This window comes from Neovison vison, chromosome 2 (genome assembly GCF_020171115.1).
Source record: "Neovison vison isolate M4711 chromosome 2, ASM_NN_V1, whole genome shotgun sequence".
Lineage (NCBI taxonomy): Eukaryota > Metazoa > Chordata > Mammalia > Carnivora > Mustelidae > Neogale > Neogale vison.
The window spans coordinates 152,491,212-152,519,152 of record NC_058092.1 but is presented as its reverse complement, the minus strand read 5'-3'; the positions used below and the strand labels follow the sequence as shown (position 1 = coordinate 152,519,152).

General features: G+C 48.4%; 2 protein-coding genes across 4 annotated transcripts in view; one reads left to right on the top strand and one right to left on the bottom strand.

Moving 5' to 3' along the window:
- Nucleotides 1–26,483, top strand: LOC122900585 (cytochrome c oxidase assembly factor 6 homolog). Of its 3 annotated transcripts, none has more exons than XM_044239344.1 (4): nucleotides 1–91; nucleotides 688–847; nucleotides 6,362–6,480; nucleotides 26,049–26,483. In XM_044239344.1, exons 2-3 carry the CDS (start codon nucleotides 704–706, stop codon nucleotides 6,455–6,457), a joined length of 240 nt encoding a protein of 79 aa, XP_044095279.1. In that variant the 5' UTR covers nucleotides 1–91; nucleotides 688–703; the 3' UTR covers nucleotides 6,458–6,480; nucleotides 26,049–26,483. The 3 variants fall into 3 exon arrangements, with proteins under 3 accessions (XP_044095279.1, XP_044095278.1, XP_044095277.1); XM_044239343.1 differs by lacking the exon at nucleotides 26,049–26,483 and adding an exon at nucleotides 10,533–12,678; XM_044239342.1 differs by lacking the exon at nucleotides 26,049–26,483 and having other exon boundaries at nucleotides 6,362–6,698.
- The window catches only part of TARBP1 (TAR (HIV-1) RNA binding protein 1), an 83,683-nt gene continuing 69,186 nt past the window's right edge, over nucleotides 13,445–27,941 (bottom strand). Inside the window, exons 24-30 of the mRNA XM_044239341.1 lie at nucleotides 24,808–25,004; nucleotides 20,872–20,953; nucleotides 18,783–18,954; nucleotides 15,356–15,547; nucleotides 15,049–15,173; nucleotides 14,131–14,267; nucleotides 13,445–13,806 (exon numbers count right to left, since the gene is read on the bottom strand). Coding sequence (XP_044095276.1) covers nucleotides 13,638–13,806; nucleotides 14,131–14,267; nucleotides 15,049–15,173; nucleotides 15,356–15,547; nucleotides 18,783–18,954; nucleotides 20,872–20,953; nucleotides 24,808–25,004 — 1,074 coding nt within the window. The 3' untranslated portion in view covers nucleotides 13,445–13,637. The remainder of the gene's footprint in view (nucleotides 13,807–14,130; nucleotides 14,268–15,048; nucleotides 15,174–15,355; nucleotides 15,548–18,782; nucleotides 18,955–20,871; nucleotides 20,954–24,807; nucleotides 25,005–27,941) is intronic.

Genomic DNA, 27,941 nt, shown 5'->3' with positions numbered 1-27,941 from the left:
GTCCCGCCCTCCTAGGACGGTGAACGGGTTCCCGTAAGGGTCATTCCAAGCAGGAGGGCGGATTTGCCGAGGGACGTGCTTCCTTGGGGTGGTGAGTTCTCCGCTGCTCGAGCCCCCTCGGGCGAGGCGACCCTAAGGGCGCCAGGACTCGGCACCGGACCCCCTTTTCCCCGTTTGTTGAGTTTCTTGACCCTTTCCTGCCGTCAGCGCCTAAGGGAACCGGGTCGCAGGCGGGCGAGAGGCCAGCTTGCGGGTGGGTCCCAGCGGGCGCGCGTGTTGGAGGCTGGACCCGGCGGTTCCGACTCTGCGCGTCTCAGGCTCCCCTTCGGCATGGCTGGTAGCTCCGCGGGCGCTGCCGGGTCCCGTCGACGCGTGCGCTTCCTTGTGGAGCGTCTGGTATGCAGGCCGCCTTCTACATGGGCGGGACACGCGCCCGAGAGGTGGGGACACGCGCTCGAGAGGTCCCAGGGACGGGACTGAGCGCGCCGCCCCCGGCGGGTCCCGTGTCATCGCGTGGGGGATGAGCTCTGCCCGTGTCTGTTTAAAACTGGGTGACTTCGATGGCGCCGTCAAAATCCCAAGGCGGAATTGTAGAAAGGGGCTGGGCGGGGAGGACGGACAGTGTCAGTGCCCTGCCGTTTCCGAAACGAGGTCCTGGTTCACGTCCGGTGTTACTTTGGTCAACAGTCTGGGCCCACGAGGGATGGCAGCCCCGTCCATGAAAGAAAGACAGGCGTGCTGGGGAGCCCGGGACGAGTACTGGAAGTGCTTGGACGAGAAGGCAGAGGACGCGTCCCAGTGCGAGCAGTTGAGAAGCGCGTTCGAATCCAGGTGTCCCCAGCAGTGGGTAAGGCACACTCGCTGGGGGTCGGTCACTGGGAGCCAGCACCGGGCTGAGAGGCTGTGCGGTGGGCTGAGGGGTGAAGCAGGCGGAGGCACGGGGGATCCAGTTTGTAGAGCAACAGAGAAGGCCCTGCCTGGTCATCCAGACTTGGTTTATGTTCTTAGGTCAGGCAGGCGTCTGGGAAAGGTCACCTGACCCTTAAAAGGTCACTGAAAACAAACCTGTAAATGAGGACCAGAAATTCCAACCCACTGAGTTGGTAGATCCCTCCAGGATCCTAAGAACACTCTTCAGTGTGGGGCAGGGGTTGGCAAATTCGCTGGCCTGGAGCCTCTCTCAGAAATGAAGCATTCTCTGTTGTGCTCCCCAAATCATGCGCTCATGTACCCAAACTATTATGAGCGGTTTAGGAAGTAGGAGGACGTTCCTATGATAGGTGCTGCCCCAGATGCATCCCTGACCGCTGTCCTGCTGTGTGCTGCCTGTCCCTGATGTGGGAGTGGGCTGGAAAAGGGAGCTGACCGTGAGGGCTCCGTGCTCAACACTCCCGCATCTGTGTCCTTTCAGAGGGTGGTTTGCTTTCGTTTTCTGGAAGAGTCAGGGCATTGAAGTAACTTGCTCAGCACTGGTCAGCAAGTGGCAGGACGGTAGTTCTAAGTCAGGCCCGGCTGGCTGGTGTAAGATGGGAACCAGAATTTGTCTGTGCGTTTCCACTCTTCATGCTGCTGGGCAGAGTGCACCAAATAGCTGTGAGAACAGCTCGTCTTAGGACGTGGCTTAGGGTCTCCCTGTCACACCTCACAGTTTCAGATGAGGGGCCGGAGGTGTGCGGGAGACCGCCAGGAGGGTGGGGGTCATGCTGGAGGGCTGGGCTGGAGGGCTGGGGTGCTCTAGGTGAACGTTTCAACTGTAAAACCAGCATAATGCGGCCTTCCTCACGGGATTCCTATGAAGACTCCACATCATGTAAATAGACATATAAATAGAAACATGATCAATGTGGGGTTTTGTGATCAGATTGTTTAATGATTTAGGTGAAAACTGTTAGACATCCTGGTTTTCTCATTAGGGTTGATGCACTAAGAACAACTCCTGGTTTACAAAGTAGGTGGAGAATGTGGAGCTTGGTCTGTCTCACACCTGAGTCCATGAGGGTTCTGGTTCCTTCACTATCTGTGCTGTCCCCTTCTCGCTGGGCTCTCCGGCCCTGCGGTCACTGAGAGCAGGGTGCAGCTGAGAACAGGGCAGGAGCTCTGGTGGCCGGGGTGTTGGTGCGTTCTGTTCTCATCCCATCCCTGGATTTTCTCAGGAGAATTTTGTCCCCGTGAGACCTTTTGACAGCCTTGTCATGATTTTCCACTCAGGTGACACGTCATAATCACGTGGAGAGGTTTTTGAAGAGCTCTGTCCCAGACCTCCCCTTAGATTCACTGAAGGTCTGGAAATAGAACCCAAGCCTTTGACACAGCTCTGGCTCTACAGGTGATTCCGATAAACCATGGTTGGGAATCCATCTTAGGCCCTTTGGAAAGTCACGCTTCTGTCCTGCTTTATCCTCCCTCGTTCCCTCTCCTCGAAGACCCACTACTTTCTCTCCAGTCCGGTGACTAGCAGACCCTCCCACTCCCCTTCTTTCACGCAGCTTCTGTTCTCTGCATCATAAAGGGTTTTTCTCTGTCCCCTCCACTCCCACCAGGACCCTGGCTGGATGTCACTCTCTCCAGGTTACTGTGTCCTGCTCACAGCTCATATACTGACTATATGCTCGGAGCTCTTCAGACGTGCCCTCCACCTCCACTGTTCTCATGAGGGCCGTCACCTAGTTTTGCAGACAAAGACATGGGTGCATTGAAACGAAGTCACCTGTAAGGACAGAGCCAGGATTGGAGCTCGGGAGTGTGAGTCTGGACCCCATGCTTTTCCCTTCTCCACATCCTCCTTTCTCCTTCCATGAAAATAGCCTACACAAGTCTCATGGTGTTCTAGAAACTTAGTCATAACTGTAGTCTATTTCAATACAAAAGCCCCATCTCCTTGGGTGCCTGTATGACCCCCACCCCCTATGCTGTCCTCCTGCTTGTCTAGCAGCCATGCCTGTTGGAGAGGTTTCCTGTGCGGCCATGAATGCCAGTGCGTTTCTAGGCTGTTCACTCTCCCAAGGCAGTCTGGTCTCAGGTGTGGATGCCTCATCCACAGCTCCAGCTTGGCCATTTCTCCAGCTCCAGAGGCCCCGATGAGCTGTTGCAATAGGTTTTGATGGTCCCAGGACCAACCTTGACCTCTGCATGTGAAAGACTGAACTCTTCCCATGCTCCTAACCTCAGGGAAAGGCACCAACAGGAGCACAGCCCCAGAGCTTCAGCCTTCACTGTGGGACTCACTGGAGGAGAATCCTCAGGAGGGAAGTGGGACGGCACAGCAGCCCTGCAGTGGGGGCAGGTCCCATGTGTTTAAAGATTAGCAAGGAGAAAGCAGCGGACATTCAGGTCAGAGAGGTAATGGGAGGCTGGGGCAGTGGGCTTTACTGAGGGCTGCGGGAAGCCACTGGAGAGCTTGGAGTTCGGCAGGAAGGACAGCTGTGAAGGTACAAGAGGGAGTCTGAAAGGGTGGTGGGCTCAGTGGGTTTCAGCATTAGGGTCTTAGAAAGGGAAGAGGCAGGCGGGGGGTGCGGTGTTTGGAGAATGGGCTCTCAGAATTGGGATTATGGAAAGGGCATGCTGCTTTGATCCTGGGAGTAAGACTGGTTGGAGGACAAGCTTACTGAAGAGCTCAGGGAGCCACCCAAGCATCAGGAGAGGAGTCCTGGTGGAGAAGGGCACAGGCTACAGAGCTCCAGCCGACCCCAGCAAAGGTGGGGTGGCAGAATATTCCAGTTGGCCTCTGCAGCATTTGACAGTGTTGTGCTAAGTGTTCACAACACTGTGTCCTTCTGCAGTGCCATCCTTCAGCCTGCCCCCTCCTCACCTGTGCGCTCTGCGCGGAGATTGCATTTGAAGTCTTACCATAGCCATCAACCAGGAACGGAAAGATTTTTCCAGAGCCATGTGAGAAGGTGGGGAGCTACATGGGGGAAGGGGGTCAGAAGAGGAGGTATCGTCTGGGTCCATTTGTATGAGGCATCTTTATTAGCTTTAGAGTTTGGGGAGTACTTGTGTGTCTGTTTTACACAGAGGGACCTAAGGCTCAGGTGAGATAATTTGTTCAGGATCAGCTGAGCAGTAAAGCAATAAATTCAGATTTGATATGTAATAAGTATGCCACACAACTAAAATGCCAGGTGTCACTGGAATGAATTACTTTTCTTGGCGCTTTGCTGCTTTTATGGTACCCAGCGGCCTAACCTGTGTGACAGGTCGACTGCAACAGTCTGCTGGCTCATGGCTGAGGAGGGCGTGGGGCTGAGAGCCATCCTTCATCCCAGAGTCATTCAAGAGACTGATCCCATTATCAGTTTCAGAAGCTGTGTTTCGTATAAACCGTGGCAGTGTTTCAGATCCCAGCGTTGTGGCATTCACACTCCTGTCCTGCATCTCCTGTAAGGGGGTGGAAGATGCTAGCACCCCAGTACGGTCCCCCTCAGTGAGTGCCCGTGGGCTCCTGAGCCCGGACAGGGAGAGCATGTGCCTCGTGCTGAGGATCCCCAACTGCTCCCCCAGGAGGGAAGGCTGGGCTGGAGCGCGGTTCAGGCAGAGGCCGGGAGGCACAGTGCTGGAGAACTAAGCATGTCCAGGACCCGGGGCAGCTCTCGACGGCCGGTATTTCAGGGGCTAGTGGCAGATTCAGAGAGGACAGACAAATGGGCAGAGATTAAGCCAAGAATGGCCTTGTTTGTCTCGCTGAGGAGTTTGGATGTTGACCTTACAGTCTATAGGGATGCCTGGAAAGATCTTCCAGCCAAGGACATGACCGGATTTGGGTTTTGAAAAGAGTACTTGGCCGCGGCCTGACCGATAGATTGAGGGGAGAGAAAAGCCAGTTCCAGTCCTGGTGCAGTAATTCAGGTGAGAACGGAGGGCTGTGGTGTAGTGGTGGAGAGGGAGTGGGACTGAAGTGGATAGGTGGACAGTGGTGTGGTCACGGAAGGAAGTATTAGACGAGAAAACGGTCGCAGAAGAGCTTGGTTTGGGTTTGCTAGTAGGACATCTACACTGAATTGTCAGGCAGACAGGTGGAGATGTGACATGATCGGTCACAAAGATCTGGTAACACTGGGTATCTTTTATGCAGAGCACCCCCCCACCCGGGGTAAATCTGTAGTCTGGTAACCATGGAGACCGTGACCCAGAGGAGCTGGGGTATCGCACCAGGTACAGGAAGGGAGGCATCTGAGGATTCGGGGCAGGGGACAGGGTGGAAGTTAGGTAAAATGAAATCTCTCTGTGCTTGGATGAGCTCAGAGCAGGGCTGCATATAAACAGATAATCGTCGGCTCTGGACTGAGAGGGGACCCAGGGTCCGATTTTCAGAATGTCCCATTCAGAAATACGTTATTTGAGCTGCTGCTCCTGGGCTGGAAATCAAAGCTGCTGCTCTGTGTAAGATGCCTGAGATCCTCCAGGCAAAAAGGTAGGATGTTTCATTTTTATTGCTATAACCTCTTTAATAAAATTTCTGATAGTCTGTGGTTTTAGAGGACAAGGCTTCATGCTCAGTAAGACAGCTGCAGTCACTCGGGGGAACCGAGGACATTCCGTGGCTGTTGTATCCCTGGGAGAAGTGTTAATGCTGTCCTTTCACGCCAGCTGGAGACAGATGTGTACATTCTCGGTCTACTTTCCACTTAGGATTTAATTCTTAAGTTATGCAGTGGAGCCTAAGAAAATCTTTTAACAAAAGAACTAGGTTTTTTTTTTTATCCTGACCATGAAAATATGTGGGGTTCCACCTTCACCTTGTCTGCAAAGCAGCTCAGATACCGACACTGTTGACAGTTTTGTTTGTGACCTTGATTTTCTACTGTAATTTTATTGCTTCAGGATATGGGGCTTTACGATACTCAAATTCCTTATGGCAAGAGAAGGATATAAATAAGATGAAGTCTTTAATTGAAGTTTTATCATCTGCTCATAGTTTTTAAATATAACTTTTAAACATCTGTTACAAATACGTATTTCTGGATGAGATAAACTTGATCATGGCTGATGAACTACAAAACTTACTGAATGTACAGTTGATAAGAAAAACTTGTACAGTGTCTTTCAATTATGAAGTTTTATGGCCTACGAACTCTGAGCCCACACGGCAAGATTCACATGTCCAATTCCAGGGGCATTTCTCAAGAAGGTTCATGGGTTACTTGAGCTCTCAGCAGGATCTGTAACCCAGAGGGGGCTGGGGCTCACTGGTCTGCTCCTCTCTAAAAACTCTTACACGTCGTACGCCTTGACTCAGAGTGATTCTAGAATACAGTCACTTAGGCCACACTCAACTTACGTTGAATAATTTGTTCATTTAAATATGTGCTTTTGTTTAAGATGCAAAAATTGCCCTTATTTCAAACACTTTTTTTCTCAACAGATAAAATATTTTGATAAAAGAAGAGACTACTTAAAGTTCAAAGAAAAATTTGAAGCAGGACAGTTCCAGCCTTCGAAAACGACAGCACAGTCCTAGGCTGCTCCTGAACTTTCCAGAAGGTTTGACATTATTCTGTCTGAACTTGCAAAATGCTCCCCTGACTTTGGGACAGTAGTGGTTTGGATCATGTAAATAGCATGACTCGTTCCATATAAACGACTCTTTAAAATGATCACATAACAGAGATCCCAGCATTCAGACTATGAAGAATCGAAATGCTTTAATTTCGTAAGAGAGCTATATTTTAAGAAAAATTAAAGCCTATTATAAAAACCTATGGGGTTTTTTTTGTTCTGTTTTGTTTTGGTCGGAGCAGCAGGTGACAATCTAACTACAGGCAGACCTTGGAGGCATTGTAGGTTTGGCTCCAGACCGCAGTGACACAGCAAACAGCACAATTAAGCGAGTCTGATTTCTCCTCGTATGTAAAAGTTACGTGTGCTATACTGAAGTCTTAAGCGTGCAATAGCATTATGTCTAAAAATGACGTACATACCTTAAAACAAATGCTCCCCCTCATCTGTGCTTTCAGCGAGCCGGACTTGTGCTGGTGGAGGGTCTTGCCTTGATGTTGGGGGCTGTTCAGACTAGGTGCCTGTGGCCTTTCCTTAAAGTAATGACGTTTGCCATGGGTTGACTCTTCCTTTCCCAAGCGATTTCTCCTAATACCTTATGCTCGTTGACAGCATTTTGTCCACAGAACTTGTTTCAGAACTGGAGTCCGTCTTCTCACACCTGCTGCTGCTTTACCAACTAAGCTTATGTCATGTTCTAAATCCTTTGCTGCCATTTCGGCGGTCTTTGCGATGTCCTCACCGGGTGTAGATTCCATCTCAAGAAACTGCTTTCTTTGCTCATCCGTGAGGAACAACAACTCGTCCCTTCAGCTTTGTCATAAGATCACAGCAACCCAGTCCTATTGTCAGGCTCCACTTCTAGTTCCGGTTCTCTTGCTGTTCGCCACATCCACAGGGACCGCCTCCGCTGAAGTCCCAAACTCCTGAAAGTCAGGCAGAGGGGGCTGAATCTCCGGCTTGCAAAGTCCCGTCCATGTTGATTATTTCCACTTCCCATAAATCAGGCATGTTCTTCATGGCATCTACAGTGGCAAATCCTTTCCGGGCTTGCTTTGCCCAGACGCATCGGAGGCGTCACTGTCTCTGACAACTCTGGTTTTACAAGATGTATTTCTTAAGGTCGAAATGTGTCCCTGATCCACGGGCTACAGATCGATGTTGTGGTGGCAGGAATGAAAACAACAGTCTGGCTGTCCATCTCCAGGGCTTGTGGCTAACCAGGTACATCGCCACAAACAGTAGTATTTTGAAAGGAAAAAAAAATTTTTTTTGAAGAGTAGGGCTCAATTGTGGGCTTAAAATATTCTGTAAACCATGTTGTAAGATGTGCCATCACCCAGGCTTCATTGTTCCATTTCTATAGCAGAGGCTCTGATTTAAAGTCACCAGCTTCCTTGGCCCCTCAACAGTCAGTCAGTCTGTCCTTTGAGGCCGCACAGGGATGTCTGTCTCCGGCTGTAAAAGTCTTAGATGGCGTCTTCTTCCAAGATAAGGCTGTTTCCTTCCTTTGCTACATTGAAAATCTGTTGAGTGTAGCCGCCTTCATTGATTAGCTTAGTAGATCTGGATAATTAGCTGCTTCAACTTCCACTTTGAGGTTAAGGAGACGACTTCTTTCCTTAAGCCTCATGAACCAATGTCTGCTAGCTTCAGACTTCTCCCTTGTAGTTTACCTCTTTCAGCCTTCATGAAATTGAAGAATTAGGGCCATGCTCTGGATTAGGCTTTGACTTCAGGGAATGTTGTAGCTGGTTTGATTTATCCAGACCACTAAAATTTTCTCCCTATCGGTAATAAGGCTGTTTTACTTTCTTATCATGCACGTGTTCAGAGGACTGGCATTTTTTTTTTTTTTATTAGAAAAAAAGCACAAGTGGAGGGAGGGAGAGGGCAAAGCATCTTCCCGCTGAGCAGGGAGCCCAACATGGGGCAGATCCCAGGACCCTGGGATCATGGCCTGAGCCGTAGGCAGATGCCTGACTGACTGAGCCACCCAGGTGCCTCATGGGAGCAGCATTTTAAATTTCCTTCAAGAATTTTTCTTTGCATTCAGAATTTGGCTGTGTGGCAAAAGAGACCTAGCTTTTGGCCTGTCTTGGCTTTTGATGTGTCTGCCTCACTAAACCCAATCATTTCTCATTTAAAGTGAGATGTAGGACTCTTCCTTTCACTTGGAGGCCACTGTAGGGTTATTACTTGGCCTAATTTTATTATTGTTTTGTCTCGGGGAAAGGGAGGTCAGAGGAGTGGGAGAGAAAGAACAGTACTGGTTAGTGGAACAGTCTAGAAGACACACAGCATTTATCAGGCAGGTTTGCCGTCTATGTGGGCACAGTTCATGGTGCCCCAAAATGATCACAATAGTAACAGTAAAGATCACAGATCACCATGAACCTACAAAGTAATGTAGATGTTTGAAATATTGTTGAAAACTGTGAGACAGACACATGGTGAGCCAGTGGTCCCAAAAAACCGAAAAGCTCCTAGAACTAACTGAATCTTAGATGGCAAGAAACAAGGTCAGGATACAAAAGAAAATCCTATTCCTGTATTCTAGCAAGGAATAATTAGAACTTACAATAAGAAATGCACTAAATTTATAGGAGCACTAAAAAAATAAAATAAATATTTGGTGTAAGTCCATGTATAAGACCTGTATCTGACAACTACAAAGCCATAAAATACTTAAAAGTCAGAGAGGATCTAATTAGATATACTGTAGTCAAGGATTCAAGAAATCACTTTTTAAAAAAAATTTTATTTATTTATAATAAGCACAAGCAGGGGGAGAGGCAGAGGGAGAAGCAGGCTCCTTGCTCAGTGGGGAGCCTGATGCAGGCTGTGATCCCTAGACCCCAAGATTATCACCTGAGCCACGCAGATACCCCTTAATATTCTTAATAAACTGTTAAGTTCTCCCAGTTTGTTCAACACAACCCCCAAATCCCAACAAGCTTTTTTGTGTAGACACTATTGTCAGGCTTATTCTAAAATTTGCATGGAAAGGCAAAGGACCTATAATTGCCAAAACATTTTTTTTTCTTTTAAAGAACAGACTTATACGATTTGTAGTACATAATTTCAAGGCTTATTCTGAAAAAACAGTAATCAAAACTGTAGCATTGGCAAAAGGACTCATAGCTAATTCAGGGGAACAGAAAACAGTCCAGAAATAAACCCACATTAATAGTCCACCGAGTTTGAACAAATGCAAAGGCAACTTAGTGGAGAAAGAATCCTCTTTTCAACCATGGTGCATGGTGCTGGGAAGGGCACGTGCATACGTGACAAAATGAAGCCTAACACACTGCACACCTTACTAAAGACAAACTCAAAATGGATCATAGAACAAAATAAAATATAAAACTGTAAAACTTCTGGAAAAATAATACAGGGGGTTCTATATTTTAGGTTGGAAAATATTAACTTTTAGATCATGACATCAAAAGTGTAATCCATCACAGGAAAAGTTTTGTAAAAGCTGAACTTCATAGAAACTAAAAATATTTTCTCTGTGAAAGATATCAAGAAAATGAAAAGATAAATTACAGACTGGGAGAAAATATTCACAAATTACTTATCATAAAGAACTTGTATCCAGAATAAAGAATTCTTACAACTCTAAAAAAGTACATCACCCCAGCTTTAAGAAAATGGATACATTGGGGTACCTGGGTGGCTCAGTGGGTTAAGTCTCTGCCTTCAGGTCAGGTCATGATCTCAGGGTCCTGGGATCAGGCACCGCATCGGGCTCCCTGCTCAGTGGGGAGCCTGCTTCTCCCCCTCCCCTTGCCCCCTCGCCTGCTCACGCTCACGCGCGCTCTTTCTCTCAAATAAAATCTTTAAAACCAAAATAGGCCAGCTTAATTTAAAAAGCTGGCAGTGCCAAGTGCTGATGGGGCTGGAGAGCAGCAGAAACACATACTCACTGCTGGTGAGAATGCAGAACAAGAGGACTTGTTTTGGGACACGAACCAACCATCCACCCTGACTTCTTACAAAGTTAAGCTTATGCTTCCTGTATGACCCAACAGCCACGCTCCCGGGCATCCCAGCAGATGAGCAGCGGACGAAACCCGTGTTGATAGCAGCTTCACTCAAAATCACCAAAGACTGGAAACAACCCAGATTCCTACAACAGAGGAGGGAAAAGCAGGTCCATCTCTGCGACGGCATACCACTGAGCACTGAGAGGGGAATAACCTCATGAGTCCTGCGGCAGCACAGAGCAACCTTCTGTGCACTTTTCTGTGCGTAAGAAGCCAGACCCAAAAGGTGAAGTATTCTGTGCTTCTATTTACAGGATTCTGGGAAAGGCAAAATTAGTACAGAAAACAGGTCAGTGGTTGGGAATGGGGAAAGGCGTCAACCACGAAGAGGTCACACCAAGGGACTTTTAGGTGTTGAGATGGTCTGCTGTGGCACTGTGGTGGTGATTCATGAGTACGCACTCCCCAAAACCCCAAGAACTGGACACGTGAGTGACGGGCTGTATGCACATTAAAGTCAGGTCAATGAGGATTTCGGAGGGATTCCTGTTTAGAATGTATACTGTGATAAGTGAATCTAACTGTATTATAAATATAGGACATTCCTCACTAGAAGGGGTTGATAAGAAAGGAGCTAACCTAGATAACTTTGAAAAATGGTGTTCTGACAGGATCCTGTCAGGCTGAAGACAAAAAGAACTTACAAAAATTGCTAAATTTCACATAGTTCTGGTTTAGCAGCTCTCAAAGTACACTAATGAGAAGCATGTTTAAGTCAGAAAAAGGAAGTTAAGCATAAGCTTAACTTTGTAAGAAGTCAGGGTGGATGGTTGGTTCGTGTCCCAAAACAAGTCCTCTTGTTCTGCATTCTCACCAGCAGTATGTGTTTCTGCTGCTCTCCAGCCCCATCAGCACTTGGCACTGCCAGCTTTTTAAATTAAGCTGGCCTATTTTGGTTTTAAAAAAAGTTAAAAATAAGTGTCAGGATTAACTTTGCAGAGCTGACTGGTGCCCGAGGCCTCTAAGAACTCACGTTCACCTTCATGTCTAGATACCGTGTGTGCACACACGCGGTGTAGACACTGAATTCCCTAGCTCCAGCCACCGAAAGGGCCATCTGTGCTCCCTGAAGAACTGTTGGATTCCAGAACTGGAGTGAGGAAAATGAAAGCGCCTGGAGCACCGAGAGCTGCCAGAGAGAAAGGACGTTCTAAAAGAGAAATGGAAGAATGGGAGCAGGTCAGAAGGACACGAGCCAACCGTCCACACTGATCTGAACAAATCAGTCAGTCTGGGACTGGTGTTCCTTACAGAAGAATCCTGAGTCACAAATGGAGAAGTGAGGGAAACAGACCGTCACCGTGAGTGAGCACACTGCCGAGGACTAGACTGAGTGGGCAACACACTCAACAGAAAGTTCCCGCAGAGCCTTCAAGTCGCTCTCCCACAATACTTACTAATTACCGTCGCAGTTTCAACAGCTGCTCCCCGTGTCTGGTCATCCTCCCTCCAAGAGGTGAAGCTTATATTCTACCTGGAGTGTGGGCAAGGCGTAGTGACCCAGCTTCTCACAGACAGAGCACGGAGAGCGAAAAGCAGAACTTCACTGAGAAGGACATGAACGGTGCCTTCGACAGACAATCGGGAGTAGCTCACACTGAGATGTGATGACAAGGGCGCGCGTCAGCACTGTGGGGTCCTTCCAAAAACCCAGCTCTCATCCCGATCATGAGAAAACACCAGACAAACCCAGATCATGAGACGTTCACAAAATACCTACCCAGTACTTCCCAAAAGTGTCAAAGTCAGCAAAGACAAGGAAAGACAGAGACGCTGTCAGAGATCATAAGAGACCGAGGAGACCTGACCGCCTAACATGATGCAGCGTCCTGGAACAGAACGAGAAATCCCAGTGGAGGTCAGAGTGGTGGTCTGCAGCTTAGTGAACAGCACCGTTACCAATGTTCATTTCCTAGTTCTGCTACGGGTCCACGGTTCTGTAAGATCCTACTGGAGGGGTCTGGGGGCAGACCATGCACTATCTTTTCAACTCTTCTGCAGAACAAAAACTATTAAAGCTACAGAAGAAAAAAAATACTGGCAACAGATTCTGAAATTCAAGTATTATTATATTTTTTAAAGATTTCATTTATTCACTTGAGAGAGAGAACATGAGAAGGGAGAGGGTCAGAGGGAGAAGCAGACTCCCTGCCAAGCAGGGAGCCTGATGCAGGACCTGATCCTGGGACTCCAGGATCATGACCTGAGCCGAAGGCAGTCGCCCAACCAACTGAGCCACCCAGGCGCCCTGAAATTCAAGTATTATTAAAAAGGACCCACACATGATTGAAGTTCATTGCTAGAAGGGGATAAATGGTCCCCATTCAATACTGAAGTCTTCTCAATATCGAACAAAAACATCCTCAGGACAACAGAAATAGTAAATTAGACTGACTAGGCTCCATTCTTCCTCTTGGTGATGACACGTAAGAATAATTCACTGTCTTTGGGTTGATGTTGACGTATGTCAGAATACAGACCATTACTAACTTTATCTGAACTCTCTGAGCAAAGGGAGTGTAGGGAAGTTTTCCAAAAACTTCATATGAATGATAATGGCCTATTCCGTGGCTTTAAAAGGAAATTCAAACCTATTATTTGAGCATCATGGAAAGGGAAGCTCGCTCAACAGCTGAACAGGCAGGTCTCCTCCCTGGGAATAAGTCGATAGGAAGCAGCAAACAGAGGCTGAGGACTCCTCTCCCCTCGGGCAGGACCTCTGCTTCCACCCCACCACGGCTCCTGGAAAGGGAAGTGTGTGGTGTTGGCAGGTGACAGCTGCTGAAATTCTGCCTTACTCCTGTCACGGTCCACATTTCTGAAAGAAATTCTCTTCTTGAAATACACTGTTTTATTTCCACAACTGCTTAAAATATTTTATTAAAGGAGCAATGCAATTTAGCTAAAAATATTTATTTAAGGGGTAAACATAGTCATATATTTAAGGCACATGAAAAAGTTTTGGCATTAATTTGGCAAGAAAAAGGAATACAAAGTAGCTTGGTAAATTTTTGAGTTGATTTCATTAGTACAGTCTTTAAAACAAGGTTTCAAGAGCACCGATAACTGATCTCAGATAAGGCACAAAGTTCATGACTCGGCACCCCCATGCCGGAGCAACAGCTGTCTGGTGTACTCCCAGATGAGCAGAGCCCCACTCACGTGGACGTTCAGCGAGCGGATAATGCCCTGCTGAGGAATTTCCACACAAACATCCAATTGTTGGATTAGATTTGCCGGAATTCCCTCACGTTCATTTCTGGTAAAGAAAAATGGAAGAAAAAAGGTTAGTTTTCTTGTAATAAACACATTTTTTCCCCTCCGATATCCTGAATGTCCCTCAGTCAGATTAACAAAAGAAAAAGTGAAGTCTGTGGCACCAGGGAAATAAGTAACACAGATTTATGGGTCAGTCTGGGTTCACCCAATCATCCCAAAGAGGTGAAATAAAACAAAAACTAGGGTTTTTTCCTTATACATTACAAGTCAAAACCCTTGATGTGGGTGTAATGTCAGGAGTGTCTGTGAACTGTCAGATTTCCTAAAGTTTTTTCTAGGCTGAGACTCAAACAAATCTTCTCACCCCAACAAGAGCAGAGATCTCTCCGGAAAGCTGTACTGAGTCAGGTCTACACTCTTGGCAGTTTGTTCCACACCAATGACGGTGTAACCTTCTGTTTTTTTCTGTTGCAGAAAATCGATGAGCTGAGGTGGTTTTACCTTAAAGTAAGTTTAACAAGAGCAGAATAATAAATTATTCATTTACAGCCTTACTTGGAGTAAAATCAGTTTCAAAAAAACTTCTATGAGACTAAGTCTTTTTACAAGGAATAGGAATTATAGTTATAGCTGGGTGGCTCAGTCATTAAGCATCTGCCTTCAGCTCAGCTCATGATCTCAGGGTCCTGGGATCAAGCCCGACATCAGGCTCCCTGCTCAGCAGGAAGCCTGCTTCTCCCTCTCCCACTCCCCCTGCTTGTGTTACCTCCCTTGCTCTCTCTCTCTGTCAAGTAAATAAGTAAAATCTTTTAAGAAATAAAAAATTTAAGAAGAAAAAACCTCCCCAACATCAAATATATTTATTAAAAGTATTCCTGAGTTGCAACAGGATATATTTTACAGAAAAGAATTCTGGGGGCGCCTGGGTGGCTCAGTTGGTTAAGCGGCTGCCTTCGGCTCAGGTCATGATCCCTGGGTCCTGAGATGGAGCCCCATTCTGGGCTTCCTGCTCATTGAGGAGTCTGCTTCTCCCTCTCTTGCTCCCATTGGTTCTCTCAATCTCTCTCAAATAAATAAATAAAATCTTAAAAAAAAAATTTTCAAAAATACAACAAAGTCAAAAATAATAAAAGGAATGGGGGAACAGGGAGGGTATATTTTACTTTGAGTGTTAGTTTAAGCTACAATTTAAAGTAGTGCAAAAGGACTAATACTTGAAGACAGAGAACCACAGAAGATTTCAGCAAATCAGCGTTTTACTAACAAATTACTTTCTACTCACCTCCACTAGAGGCAGCCACTGCTCTGCGGAGACGCTGAGGCCTTGGAACTGCTTGTCTCCGACGCACTGCAGGCTGCCCAGCACGAGGGCCGAGGCCCCGAATACCTCGCAGGTCCGGCACAGTCCTGCGCGCGGAGGACAATGGTTACTGGTGGCAGTCTTCCCCCGGGCTCTCTTTGGCCACGGATCCCCCTGACGCTCCCCAGCAGGGTTAAACGAGCAAACTGGGCAAAATGGCAATGGACTCAATACAAGTTTTCAGGATCGAAAGATTTTAAGCAAGCCCCCTGGAAAACTGTAATTTTACCTCCTAAATTAGTTGGTTTATCAATGAGCGAGGCCACTACAATCAGTCTGCTAATTGACTTTCCAAGCTTGGCAACTCGATCCTGAAATACTAGCTCCAGATCTAAATCTGGAGCATTATTTTTCCAGGGGATAATCTTCTTCTGAACATCCGTCCACTCACACTGGCTATCTGCTTCGCCCAAGTGAGAACCTGAGAAGGAAAAGGAAATAATCCCATATATGAAAATCTATTTATTTATTCACATAACACACAGAGTTAAGAGTTAAAAATGATAGTTCAGAATGAGATTCATTAACAGAAAAACTTTACTTGAATTCAGACATGACTGCTATTTTCAAAAGTAATTAAAATGTTTTTTTAAAGATTTTATTTATTCACTTGACAGCGAGAGCATGAGCAGGGGGGAGCAGCAGGCAGAGGGAGAGGGAGAAGCAGGCTCCCCACTGAGCAAGGAGCCTGATGCAGGGCTTGATCCCAGGGCCCTGAAATCATGACCCGAGCTGAAGGCAGACACTCAACCGACTGAGCCATGCAAACACCCCTTCAATAGTAATTTTAAATTTCCAAATTCAACTCTAACAACTAATATATTACAACATTTCATGAAAATAGAATATGTGCTTTTGTCTACATTTTATCATATGCAAAATGGGAAGCATCTCAGACCTAGTTTGGTATGATTTTAGCATTTTTTTCTTAAAGGTCCATAAAGTAATGGTGTTATCTTATACACAACAGTGTATTCCTGAAAACAAACATACACAGTCATTATCCTAAATTATTTTACAAGTACTTAGGGGAATTTCCCTCAAATGAGTAATATGTGTAAGACTGATGAATCACAGACTTGTACCTCTGAAACAATACATTTTATGTTAAAAATAAAATAAAATGATCAACTGATAGAAAAATGATGATGCTCTCTGAGGCAATTATCCCTTAACCAATGCTACGAGTATGTAGAATGTTATTAACCTGTCTGATGCAGCATTCTGATCTGTAGCACAGGACCAAGACTACCCTTCCAGGCTGTTCCTCAACGGCTCTACTCCAGGCTGCTGACTGAGCCACTGGGGAGCACAGAGCTTACCTGGACGGACGAGACATGCAAATACCAGAACACGGGGCTGTAGCGAGGGATGCCATGTCTGTGGGAGGGAGGGACGGGCAAAGAGAAAGACCCAGGAAGGCTCAGGGAGGAGTGTGCAAACAGCTTGTGTGGGAGCGCAGTGCAGACTGCAGGGACAGGTGTGCATGTGCACAGGGCATGGGAGGACCATGACCCGGGCAATAGCAGAACTCTGCTGTAGCTCACAGTGTGCCGCGGATGGAACGTGATGGCCCAGAACATAAAAAGATCATAAAAGACTTGTAGGGAATGATAAAGAACTTACTCTGCTGGTAGGAGCCATTAAAGGGTTTTAAAAAGGGGGATAACAGCGCTGGTTTTGTGTTTTAGGAAAAACCCCTCGTCAAAGTGAGATGAGGATAAGTTGGGGCCTTTGCGCCAGTCCCAGCAAAGACAAAGACAGTCAAAATTAAGTCCAGGCAAGAGCAGAAGCAGCCAGATCTGGGAGACAGAATCACCCCAATTTGGTGACATGAATACAGCACAGGAGAATGACTTCTCTGGTGACCGAGTGGCACCACTGACAGAAGGGGTTATAGAGGAGGCAAATGTGGGCAGCAGGGGAAATCCAGTTCGAATATGTTGAATTTTAAGAGTTTCTGGGTATCTGTGCAATGTCCAGCAGGCTCAGGAAAGAGACCAGAGAGAAAGACGAGAAGTTACATTATGTAGGTGGTGGTTTCAAGTTGGGGAAATGAACACAAATGCTCAGGGACAGCACACAGAATGAGGAAACCAGGCCAGTGAAAACATCCAGGGGATACTAACGCTGAAGTCTTCCCATAAAGACGGCACTGCAACACTCCCTCCTTTTTCCACCAAACAAAACAAACAGAGACCCCCTCAGCCTTTTCCCCACCCGAGAGACACCGGTTTCTCAGCTCTACTCTTCGACCCAACGCAAACCAGCTGCCCACTGTGTGCTGTCGTCCTCTCTCCTCTGTCTCTGCTCAGCCCGCCCCACTGGGGCCGTCCCCACCACACTGATGAAGCAGCTTTGTCACCACCTTCAGTCCCCGGATCTCCCTGTTTGAGGTCCTCTGTTTTGGGAAAGCTTTCCCTCCGGATATTTGCTCAACTGCTCTCGCTTCACCGAGGTCCTACTCAGTGTCGGCTCCTGAGAAAGGGCTCTTTGATCCTCTGTCACTACCTCCATCCCGCTTTGTGTTTATGGTACCTCCTGTGCAGAAATGAGCATAAGCTGCCTAAGGGCAGGGACTTGGCCTTCTGTCCAGCACAGAGGAGGCAATAAGTCTTGACTGAAGGAATAAATAATTTACGGTGACTATGTCTTAAAATGTATTAGTGAACCATGTGGAGTATTTGATAAAAAAAAAAAAAAGGCACTTTTCCAGAACTTTCCTCTACACACACTGAATTAAAATCAAAGTGTGTGTGGGGAGGGGGGGGACCCAAGTATCTCTACTTTATACAAGTTTTCCGAAGAATTCTTGAAAACATTAAAATTTTAGAGCACTACAAGTATACAGGACAAAGACGAACTCCTAAAGAGGAGACAGGTCAGATGGAGGAGGAAAATAAGGACAGCAAGAAGCTAGCAGATCAAAGCGCCATACAGGGCAGGTGTGCTTAGAGAAGAGCGCCCACTTAGGCTCTATGAAGGAGACAAAGACAGTTTCTGATTTTCTGAAAGATTCTCGGTGGTTCTGGGTCAGGGAGAGCCAGAACGAGGGCCAAAGGAGTGGCCGCGGCGAGGAGAATGGGAGCCCGCTGCTCCACAACCATTAACACTCGCTGTGGTTTCCAGGACGGGTGGGAGACCCGGTCCTTGGTTTTTCCAGGGGTCACTGGATTGTGCAGGGGATGGGAAGGAGGTGAGCAGCTGATGGAAATGTGGGTCCTTCAGAAAGGCAAAGGGAAGCAGTGTCACAGAAGGTGCAGAAACAGGAGAAAGAAGGCCGAACAGACGAGTGAGGGCCAGCCGGACCCACGGGAGACGAGAATCGAAAGCTCTGCTTTACTCCTAAATGGGCCAAGACGTGAGATTTCATAATCGGACCCTTTTTAATTAACAGTAATATTTCAAGGAAAAGCGAAGTTACTAGCTTTATATAATAAAGCAGATTAGGCTCTCCTTGGCTTTTTATAGTGAAGCCAAGCAATTAAAAATACCAAAGTTATAGCACCATTTTTCACAGTCTTTCTTCTAAGTGGAGGAGGAACAGACTTCAGCACATCAGTGAGAAGTGGTACGGTCACCTCTCTGGTTTCAAGGACTGAAACGAGTAAGGCTAACCAAGTTAACAAGGGGAGAAAAAGGAAACACTTCTTTACCTACGTCCTGCTGAGCCCAGTCACCCGGCTTCAATTCACAGAGGTGAGTCGGCGAAAGGTACCACTGAAATCCTGCATCTGAGGGGATGTGCGTGAATCTGGTAAATTTACCAATGGCAATCCATTCGTCTTCAACCAGGCCTGAAAGGCGTGGAAGGTTGTAAAATATGGTCTGAAAAGAGAATTGTAAAATTTAAATTTTTTCCCCTTAAAAATAACAAAGAAATACATGGTAACATGTTTAAAGTACAACTTATTTACTCTTACTGATCTATTCTCCCAAACTATCACAGTGGCCATCTTATATACGTTCATTTATATCTGGGAGGAACTGTCCACATTTCTCATGTTTTCTAAGCCATCGGGGGGTTAACTTAGGAAATGCTTGAGGGCAGGCAGATCTACTCGGGTGTTTCTCACCGTATGTAATAAACCACTGCACTCCTGAGAAAAACAAGAAGTGTTTTAGGACTGATCAATGTTAGCATCGGGCAACACTTATCAGTGCCCTTTGCTGAAAACTGAACTCCTCCACAGACAATCAAGGTTCAGCTCTTCTGATGTCAAATCTTTTATCTGGCTACCATTAGACAAATTTGAATCTGAACGTTGTCTCAACTGTGTATTAGCTGTGACACCAGCCAAACCACTTAGCCTCCTTTGGCTTCAACCTCCTCATTGGTCATGAGGATAGGATCAGGTTAAAGAGCCCCTCGAGGCTGTGTAAACCAAAGTGTGACGCCGCTGGCCATGGTAACCGCCCAGTTACTACGCAGGCAATCCTGGCCTTTTCTTACCTACAAACCAAAATGGAACCAGAGAGGAAGTCAGCGCAGGTGAAAAGGCGCGCATAGAACAGAAGCACAAGTAACAGGCGATTTAAAAACGACACAGAAAACGCGTGATGAGGCAGGCACATGTCCTCCCAATGGCCTCAGCAGTAAAGAATGGCTTTGTGCACATGGGCTCCACGTGATGACTGGCACGCGATGCGGACGGGGCCGGAACGGCCCGGTGCAAATGCAGAGCAAGGCAGGGTCCTCCCGGGCTGTCACGCTACCACCACGTGCAGCCACAGCTCCTGTCGCTGATGGAAGAGGAAACACCCCAAAGGGGGACGTGCGGCGTCAGGGACAGAGATGAAGCCAAAGGGGAAGAACGAACTTAGTTCTGCTGCAGGACGGAACAGGAGGGGCTGACCTGACCCTAGAGACCTATTCTGAGGCCTTCAGAAAGGCGCCCAACAACGCATTCCAGGTGCAGAAGAAGACAACTGAGCACATTAAAATACCTGAAAAATAAAATCCTGCATTTTTCCAGTAAAGCAACAGGAGTACACAGAAGCCCCACAGAGCGCAGGACCTTCTGTAGCAAATACCTCACAATACAAGACTGATATTCTTTTAAAAGGCCAGTTTCTGAGTAACTGAACCCCCGGATCACGCCTGCACGGCAGGCTAAAGTTCCTGTGGAAAGGTCCTGGGTCATGTGTTTTAAATGCAAAGGCAGAACCTTGCATTTAGAATCTAAAAAGGAAGAAAGTGATACGATTCACACAATCCTAATAATTTGTATATTAATTTGCATGCTAATTGTACTAAACACGTTTATGGTTCTTAAAATTACACGAACACCCTGGGCTACGAGGTGGTGGTGTGCCATGACCTACACTATTCTCTTGTCGCCCAGAACCGAAACACTGCCAGTATCAAAAGAACAGATCGTTTCGCTTTCGTTAGCAACGGGCTTCATTATGACAAAATCTCCCCTGCACAAATGTTCTCACTCACTCCCTTTTAATGTCAGAACAGATTTCTGTTTAGAGTTAAATACTCCCCCTTCCAGGGTTTACGAGCCAAACGGCCTGAGAAACAGAAAGTGACAATGACTCGCCCATTTCCACCCCTTATGAGGGAAACGCAAGTCGTCGGCACGAAGGAACAAAATTAAACTTAGAACTTGACAACGTGAAGGTGATATTGTAAGAGGAAAAAATCGCTTAACTCTAACTTTCCAAGAACTGTGGTAGAAAGGAGGCGCTGGGATTAAAGACAGAGTCAAGAATTTACAAAGGACACTCTCCACTCACCTCCAGACAGTAATCCCGAACTGGGTGGAAACTGGCAAAAAAGAAATGCTCTTGGATACGCTGCCAATTCTTCTTGGCGTTCCTGAGGGTGAAACGTATGGTAGGAGGTACAGACAAATGAGATGATGCGGAATCAACTAGATAATCACATAAAGGTACTGCAGAGTTTAGAAGGAATGGAAAATTTTGTGAATTTTATCTGAAGACTTATAAACCCTTCCCTCCAAGATCAACATACGTTAAAAATGGACACTGAATTTGACATTTTGAATGCAAGGACTGTTTCACAGCTGGACAACAAGGAGCAAACCCTCCAGCAGATGGTGCAGAGGCCGGTGCTCCGTCAGAGGCGACGGGAAGCAGACAGGCCATCTGCGGGCACGGCCTGTGGGACGGACGGCTTCCAGGCTCAGGGAGAAAGCATTCTGAAAGGGCACATGTAAGACATCTGGCATGGAGTCTTCAGGTCTCCGTCCAACAGTAAACACCTATTCTTCTCCGAAGATCCATGACACATGGCCCAACTGAACCAGCATTCCCAAACCAGAGCAGGCTGTGAAGTCCCAACACACCTGCCACTAAAAAGCAAAGGCTGTAGGGATGAAAACTACAGAACACACCGGCAGGTGTCAGTTTAAAATCATGATCAACAGCCCAAAGCAAAGTAGCAATTTTGGGGCATTTTCCTATAAGACAGTTCTTCCATGATGGCCGCTGAGCCTCCCTTACCCGTCAGCACCCCCCACCCCCACTCTGTGTCTGACCTGGAGCCTCCGCAGCACTGAGGTGAGGGAGGGAGCCTTCACCTCTGGCGCCTCCTACCACCTACCCACCTGTCCCCTTGCCACAGGGGTCTCTGTTCAAGGGACATACCCGGTACCCAGCGTGTGCTCTGGATCCCGCTCCCTGAACTGTCCCCGCGCTGCTCCCGAGCCTGCTCAAAGGGCCATCTGTCCCATCTGACAAAGGAAGCAGTGTGCGACAGCGCCCGACAGTGCCTTCAGGTCGGCGTGAGAGGGAGAGCAAGGGAGCAGCAGGCGGCTGCGGAAGAAAACCCCTCAGGAGAGAAACCCCTCTGGGCGCAGGAGGGACGGGGACCGGGGGCAGGAGACAGTCTGGCCTGGGTCTGACACCCTTCTGCGCTGTCCGACTTCCTAGCCGGGAACCCTGAGGGAAAACAACGGATGTGACCAAATGAAAGCAAAGCCTCCTCGGACAACACATCCACAACCTTCTTGCTGACCATCTCGGAGGAGGTGTGGAGAGAATTATCTATGACTTGCCTGTGTTTTACCTTCTTCATCAGCCTTTTTTTTTTTTTTTAAACTAAAGACATGAAGTATTTCATAGATTCAGGTACAGAAAAGACATGAACAGACAGCAATGAGCCCATTCCCGGACTGAACATCGTCCCACCACTCCTAAGCCATGTTAATTTGTGTCGGCCCCACCAGCGAGGCTGCTGACTGGGCTCTCGCTAAATCCAGTGGGTGCTTTTAGGCTCTCATTTCACTTCCTTAAACCTGTCTGTTTCTCTGCACCCCACTCATGTAACACACGATTTCCTCCCATTTTCTACGGCCGGCCTCTGATCTGCTTCTTCTACTTTAAAAAAATGGCAAAAGCAAACCAGGTGAAGTCATTCCTGAGTTTAAACCATTCGCTCCCCAGGAGCCTAAGCCCCCTGGTGTCCCACTGCCCACACTCACAGCTCTCGGGCCAGACCCGCCCCATTCAGTTGCACACGCCTGCCTCAGCGCTGCCCAGAGACCACCGTCCCCACGCCTTGTCTGCCTCCTTCCACCGTCCTTTACAGGGTGCTCACAGGTTCTGTTACTTAGAAAAGAGTGTGCACTTTCTCATCACAATCTTTACTTTCCCACTGGAGGACCTGCCACGATCTAAGTTACTTTACTGGGGGACTCTTTACGTGCTGTCCTGTTCAAGTGATCGGGAGCCACACGAGGCCAGGGCATCCACGGGGCCTGCCGCCGAGGCCCCAGGACTCGGCCTGGACAGACGATTCTGCCGTTTGTTCAAAGAGCAGCGATGGTCTAATGCCCGGGGTCCTTTTCTTTTTTTTTTTTTTTTTTACTGGGTATGTCTCCTACCCGGTACAAGGATTTTAGAAGTAATGGTATTGCGTTAAAGGGTGTTTTACTGGGGCGCCTGGGTGGCTCAGTGGGTTAAGCCGCTGCCTTCGGCTCGGGTCATGATCTCAGGGTCCTGGGATCAAGTCCCGCATCGGGCTCTCTGCTCGGCAGGGAGCCTGCTTCCTCCTCTCTCTCTCTGCCTGCCTCTCTGCCTACTTGTGATTTCTCTCTGACAAATAAATAAATAAAATCTTTAAAAAAAAAAAAAAGGGTGTTTTACTGCTTAATAAAAAAGGAGCCAAACCAACTGTTCTCAGAAATCAACACAGAGCAACCAAGGAACTTTGAATAGCATCAACCACCAACCAAAACACTGCAACACCAAACAAATCACGGTTTTTGCACCAAGCAAACCATAAACTGACAACGCCTCTTCGCGTGTCAAGTTGATTCAATTCCCCCACACGTCCTTCCACTGAGGGGCTGCAGTGTGTACACACCCACCCACCAAGGAGCAAGAGGTCGTTCAGGGTTGCCTGACAAGATCAGGAACTCCAGCTGCCGGAACATACCTGGAAGGGTGGGGATTCTAGGCACTGCCATGGTGAGCAACTAATTTTAATGATTAGCTGGGGCCAGAGCTTGGGTTGGCTTTCTAAACACCCAGCCATGCACAATGCATCAGAGGAATCCAGCCCCTTCCTTTGCACTTGTGTCCCTCCCCTATAATCTGTCCTATGTCCTCACCTAACTCTCCTCTCTGATTTTTCTGTTGTAGCCCATGTAGTTATATTTTAGTATCTATATTTGCTGAATTGAGGCTGTTCCTCCTGAACCACCAAAACCTCTTCATTTAGGTGACTACCCAGTCACCTAAATGCCTGTTTTCAACTGATGTGTTCAAAGTAGAAGCAGGCAGAAGGGCTAGAAGGTAGTAGTTGTGGCCACGGAATCCTCCATCCCAACCCCACACAAAGCTTCATAAGGATTCACAGTCTCATTTACGCCACCTGTTACCTTGATGGTCAAGCAGAGACCCTCTAGGTTACTGGTTTCCCAAACACTATTTCGTACGCTTCATACCCTGCTTCTCACCTTTATCTGTTTATAAAAATTAGTGAGTGCTTTGAGGGTCTGAAAGGAACCTCTTATATTGATGGGCAGTGTCTGGGTCTCTAAAAATTATAAAAATCTGGGCATTCCTAGATAGTGGTCATCAATAATAATAATAAAAAAGTAAAACAAGAGCAACTCCCTGAGAGCCAGGGAAATCAGCTCAGATACCTGCAGATACTAGGAGACGCTGCCTGCACTAGTGTGGCGGGAGCAGGGCCCGGAGAGCAGAGGGAGCCCAGCAGCCTTCTCTGCTCCGTCCACAGCACAGCAGCGCACCTGCTCAATGGCGAGCATCTGTGCGGGACTTGCTCTGGGAAATAAAGACAGTCTCTAAGAAAAGGAAAAGAAAAAAGCTTCCATCCTTAATTAGCCCAGCTGTGGGGCTGAGAGCATGTCTTTAAAGCCAGACCCTTCTGCTCCTCGGCACCTCTTTGACAAGAGAGGACGGTAACAGTCAGCCCTACGAAGACAGCTATCTGAAGGTGTGTACAAGATTATTTACAGAACAAGGACCAAGGATAAGAAAGCAAAGAAGGTGGTGAGGGAGCTGACCACATTAGAGCTGTCGGAAAACCACACAGCAAAGGGCACCCTGCTCCCACAGGGCCTCGTCCGAGCTCTGCCGTCAGAGCACGACGGAATAACGGGAAGCTAACGAGGTCGAGGCCCTTGTCCATCCCCTCTGTGTGCTGCTGGAAGGAAGGGGAAGCGTGCGAGCTTTGCTTACCCTGTTCCGGGCATGTTTTCCACTTGGTTGAGACTGGATTCAATGACAGACGTCAACGCCTCAAGTTCTTCCACGCGCAGCGCCTTACACATGCTCCAGACCTTCTTCAGGGCGGCCAAGGCATACAGTCGGATGCTGAAGTTGTGACTGAAACACCACTGCAGCACGGTGACAAGGGCTTGCTTCAGGACTGGTTTCTGGAAGGAAAGTGGGAAAAGTCTTCACATGGGCACGGGGACCATCCCACCGAGTGGACAGGAGCCCAGCTGCTCTCACGGGCTCTGCAGGAGCAGGGCTCCTCCTTCCTTCTCAGACCCAGGTGCGCTGGCATGAGCGATTTCCTCGAGGAAGAAAGATGCTCCCAGCTCCTTCACTTCCATTTCCGAGGTGGCTGCGGTCCATGTTCCCCTCACAGCCACACCTGGGCTAGTGGACGGAGCCCCTCCATGCTAGCCGCCACGTAACCACAGTGTGCAAACAGCCCCCCAGGCTGTACACGTCACGAGTGTTCTCCCAGCCCCCACTTCTGGTGCACGTCCAACCGCTTCTAATGCAGGGCCCTCCGACAGGGCTGTTTTCCTCCGGGTCTTTGTGAACAACTGTTTCCCTCATGATGCTCTTGGCCCCGCCGAGTGCTGAGCAGTGGCAGGAAAATTTAGAAACGGGGAGGAAAATAATAATAGTTTAAACTTCCCTGTGAATTCACAGACTGTCCCATCTTCATAGCCTGCAGATTTCAGGCAGCAATGGTCTGACTTCCAGAACCACACAGGCCACAGACAGTGAAAGGCAAAGGAAGCGACACAGATCAACGTGCAAACCAGACAGACGGAAACTTAATAAAACGTCAGGAGCTCCCTTGATGTTCATGCCTAACAGCCCGTCTGCAAACGTCTGAGGGGCTGCACCTCGCCGACAGTGCTGTGGCTTCCACTGACTAAAAACCACTGAGCTCACGGAAGACTTGACCAACACCCTGCACGCATTTCAATCTGCCCAAGCCTCTGTGAGGACAAAATACAGACATGCAGGATCCTATTTAGTCCTTTATTCGGCTCAGGTCATGATTCTGGGGTCCTGGGATCAAGTCACATTGGGCTCCCTGCTCAGCGGGGAGCCTGCTTTTCCCTCTGCCCGCTTTTCCCGCTGCTTGTGCTCTCTAATAAATAAAAATCTTAAAAGAAAAACCTGCATCACCACCTAACAGTGTAATGTCTACTTATCATCTCTCCCCACACCAGAATGACCAGAATGGTGACGGTTTTGCTCACTGCAGAATTCCTAGGACCGGAACCATCCACCCGGACACAGGGAAGGTGCAGGACTATACCGGAGGGAGGAGGAGGGACGACTGCTCAGACACCCCTCCAGCGGGGCCTGTGCTCAACCACCTGCACCCCACACCCCATCTCCCCAAGGACAAGTGCTTCCCTCTCTTCTGAGTGGCTCATGCGGCTCTCCCCGCCTTTCTAAACCTTTCCACGGAGGCCTCGGAGCCCTTCAACCCCTAACCATTCTCTCCCACCTGCGAAGCCAGGAGACGGTCTGCGCCCGTTCCGATCTCCAGCATGATTTGGGTCATCATTTCCCTGCCATCAGAGAGATGGCCGCATAGGTCTGCCAGAGCGCAGCCCTTGTCACAGAACCCGTAACTGTTCTTTCTAAAACCTTTGAAGCAGGTATTCCAACTTTTTTAAAAAGTTATCTACTTATTTTAGGGATGCCTGGGTGGCTCGGTCACCTGCCTTCAGCTAAGGGCATGATCTCCGAGTCCTGGGATCGCGCTCTGCATTGGGTTCCCTGCTCAGCGGGGAGCCTTCTTCTCCCTCACCCACTCCCCCTGCTTGTGTTCCCTCTCTCACTGTCAAATAAATAAATAAAATCTTTAAAAAAAAGTAAAAAAATTAAGTTATCATTTGTTTTGGAGAGGGACGGGAAGGGGCATTGGAAGAATCCCAAGCAGGCTCCCCACTGAGTGAGGAGCCTGACACACGGCTTGATCTCACGACCCTGAGATCATGACCTGAGCTAAAGTCAAACGACTGAGTCACCGAGGCGCCCCCAGGTATTCCAGCTTCTGACCCCAAGCCCCAACCTCAGTCCGTCTCCTACCCCACCGGTTTTGCTCCTGTGCTCCTCATGGAGCTCGTCCCAGTTGCAGGCTCCCCGCTGCCAGAAACTATGGATAAAGCCCCTTTCCTGACCTCTACAGTCTCCTGGCCATTCTCTCCTTGAAAATATTCTTCCTACGACCTTCAGGAGACCCCGTTCTTCAGGTGGTCCCCCTCGCCCTCCTGCTTTCCTTCTCAATCTCCCCATCTCCTGGGCCATAGATGCCAGCGCTGCTCTGGGCTCTGTGCCCGGCTCCCTCTTCTGTCCGGCTGCACTCCCTGCACAGGCTTTCACGGCTTCCGCCCAGCAGTCAGGGCCCCCGAGTGGGCGAGCCACAGCGCAGCTACTTCTCTTCTCCCAGCCAAGGTGCGGCCGCGTTTGCTGCAGACGTGCGCAGCTGTAGGAGGTCATATCGAGGTCCCCTCCTGCTAGCATGGGGCAAATCACAGCAGGGCATCCCAACCGGGGCACGGTCACGGACACAACCTACGGGTGCAACTGGGGTTTCCCCAGCATTCCTTGACCCCAGTTGAGCACAAGGTGTGTCTGTACTGAGTTCTAGACCATTCTATCACGTGTGTGGGTTCACAGAGCCAGCATCGCCATCATGAAACTGGACAGTTCCCACACCCGAGGACCCTCCTGTTGTCCTTTCATAACCACCACCCCCCGCCTCCTTCCCACACTCCTCTCCCCACAGCCACTTTTTATACAACTGGCAGTGCTGTGAAGCCGTCAGAGGTGAGCTGTGGGCATGGAACCCGGTGAGAGTGTGACAGAAATGGTCTTTATCACAGAGTCACTGGAATCGCGAAGAGACGGGCTCTCGCTTCATGGCTGAGGGCTACACCGCGGAGCCCGCACCCACCACTCTCCTCCCCTACAGCATATGGAGCCTCCTCCATGCAGGCCTCCCGTGGCTGGCACAAGCAGAGTGATGAGATGCGTTGCTGGAGCCAGGACCCTGGGCCCCAGCCCACCCTGTCCCAGAGGAAACAAACGACCCAGCTTCTCAGCAGAGG

What these genes read in the sequence shown, in the direction of transcription:
- LOC122900585 (XM_044239344.1), top strand. Translation starts at nt 704, where the DNA reads ATGGCAGCCCCGTCCATGAAAGAAAGACAGGCGTGCTGGGGAGCCCGG. An exon ending in CCAGGTGTCCCCAGCAGTGG is followed by an intron (nt 848 to 6,361) that starts GTAAGGCACACT and finishes TTTTCTCAACAG; the next exon opens with ATAAAATATTTTGATAAAAG.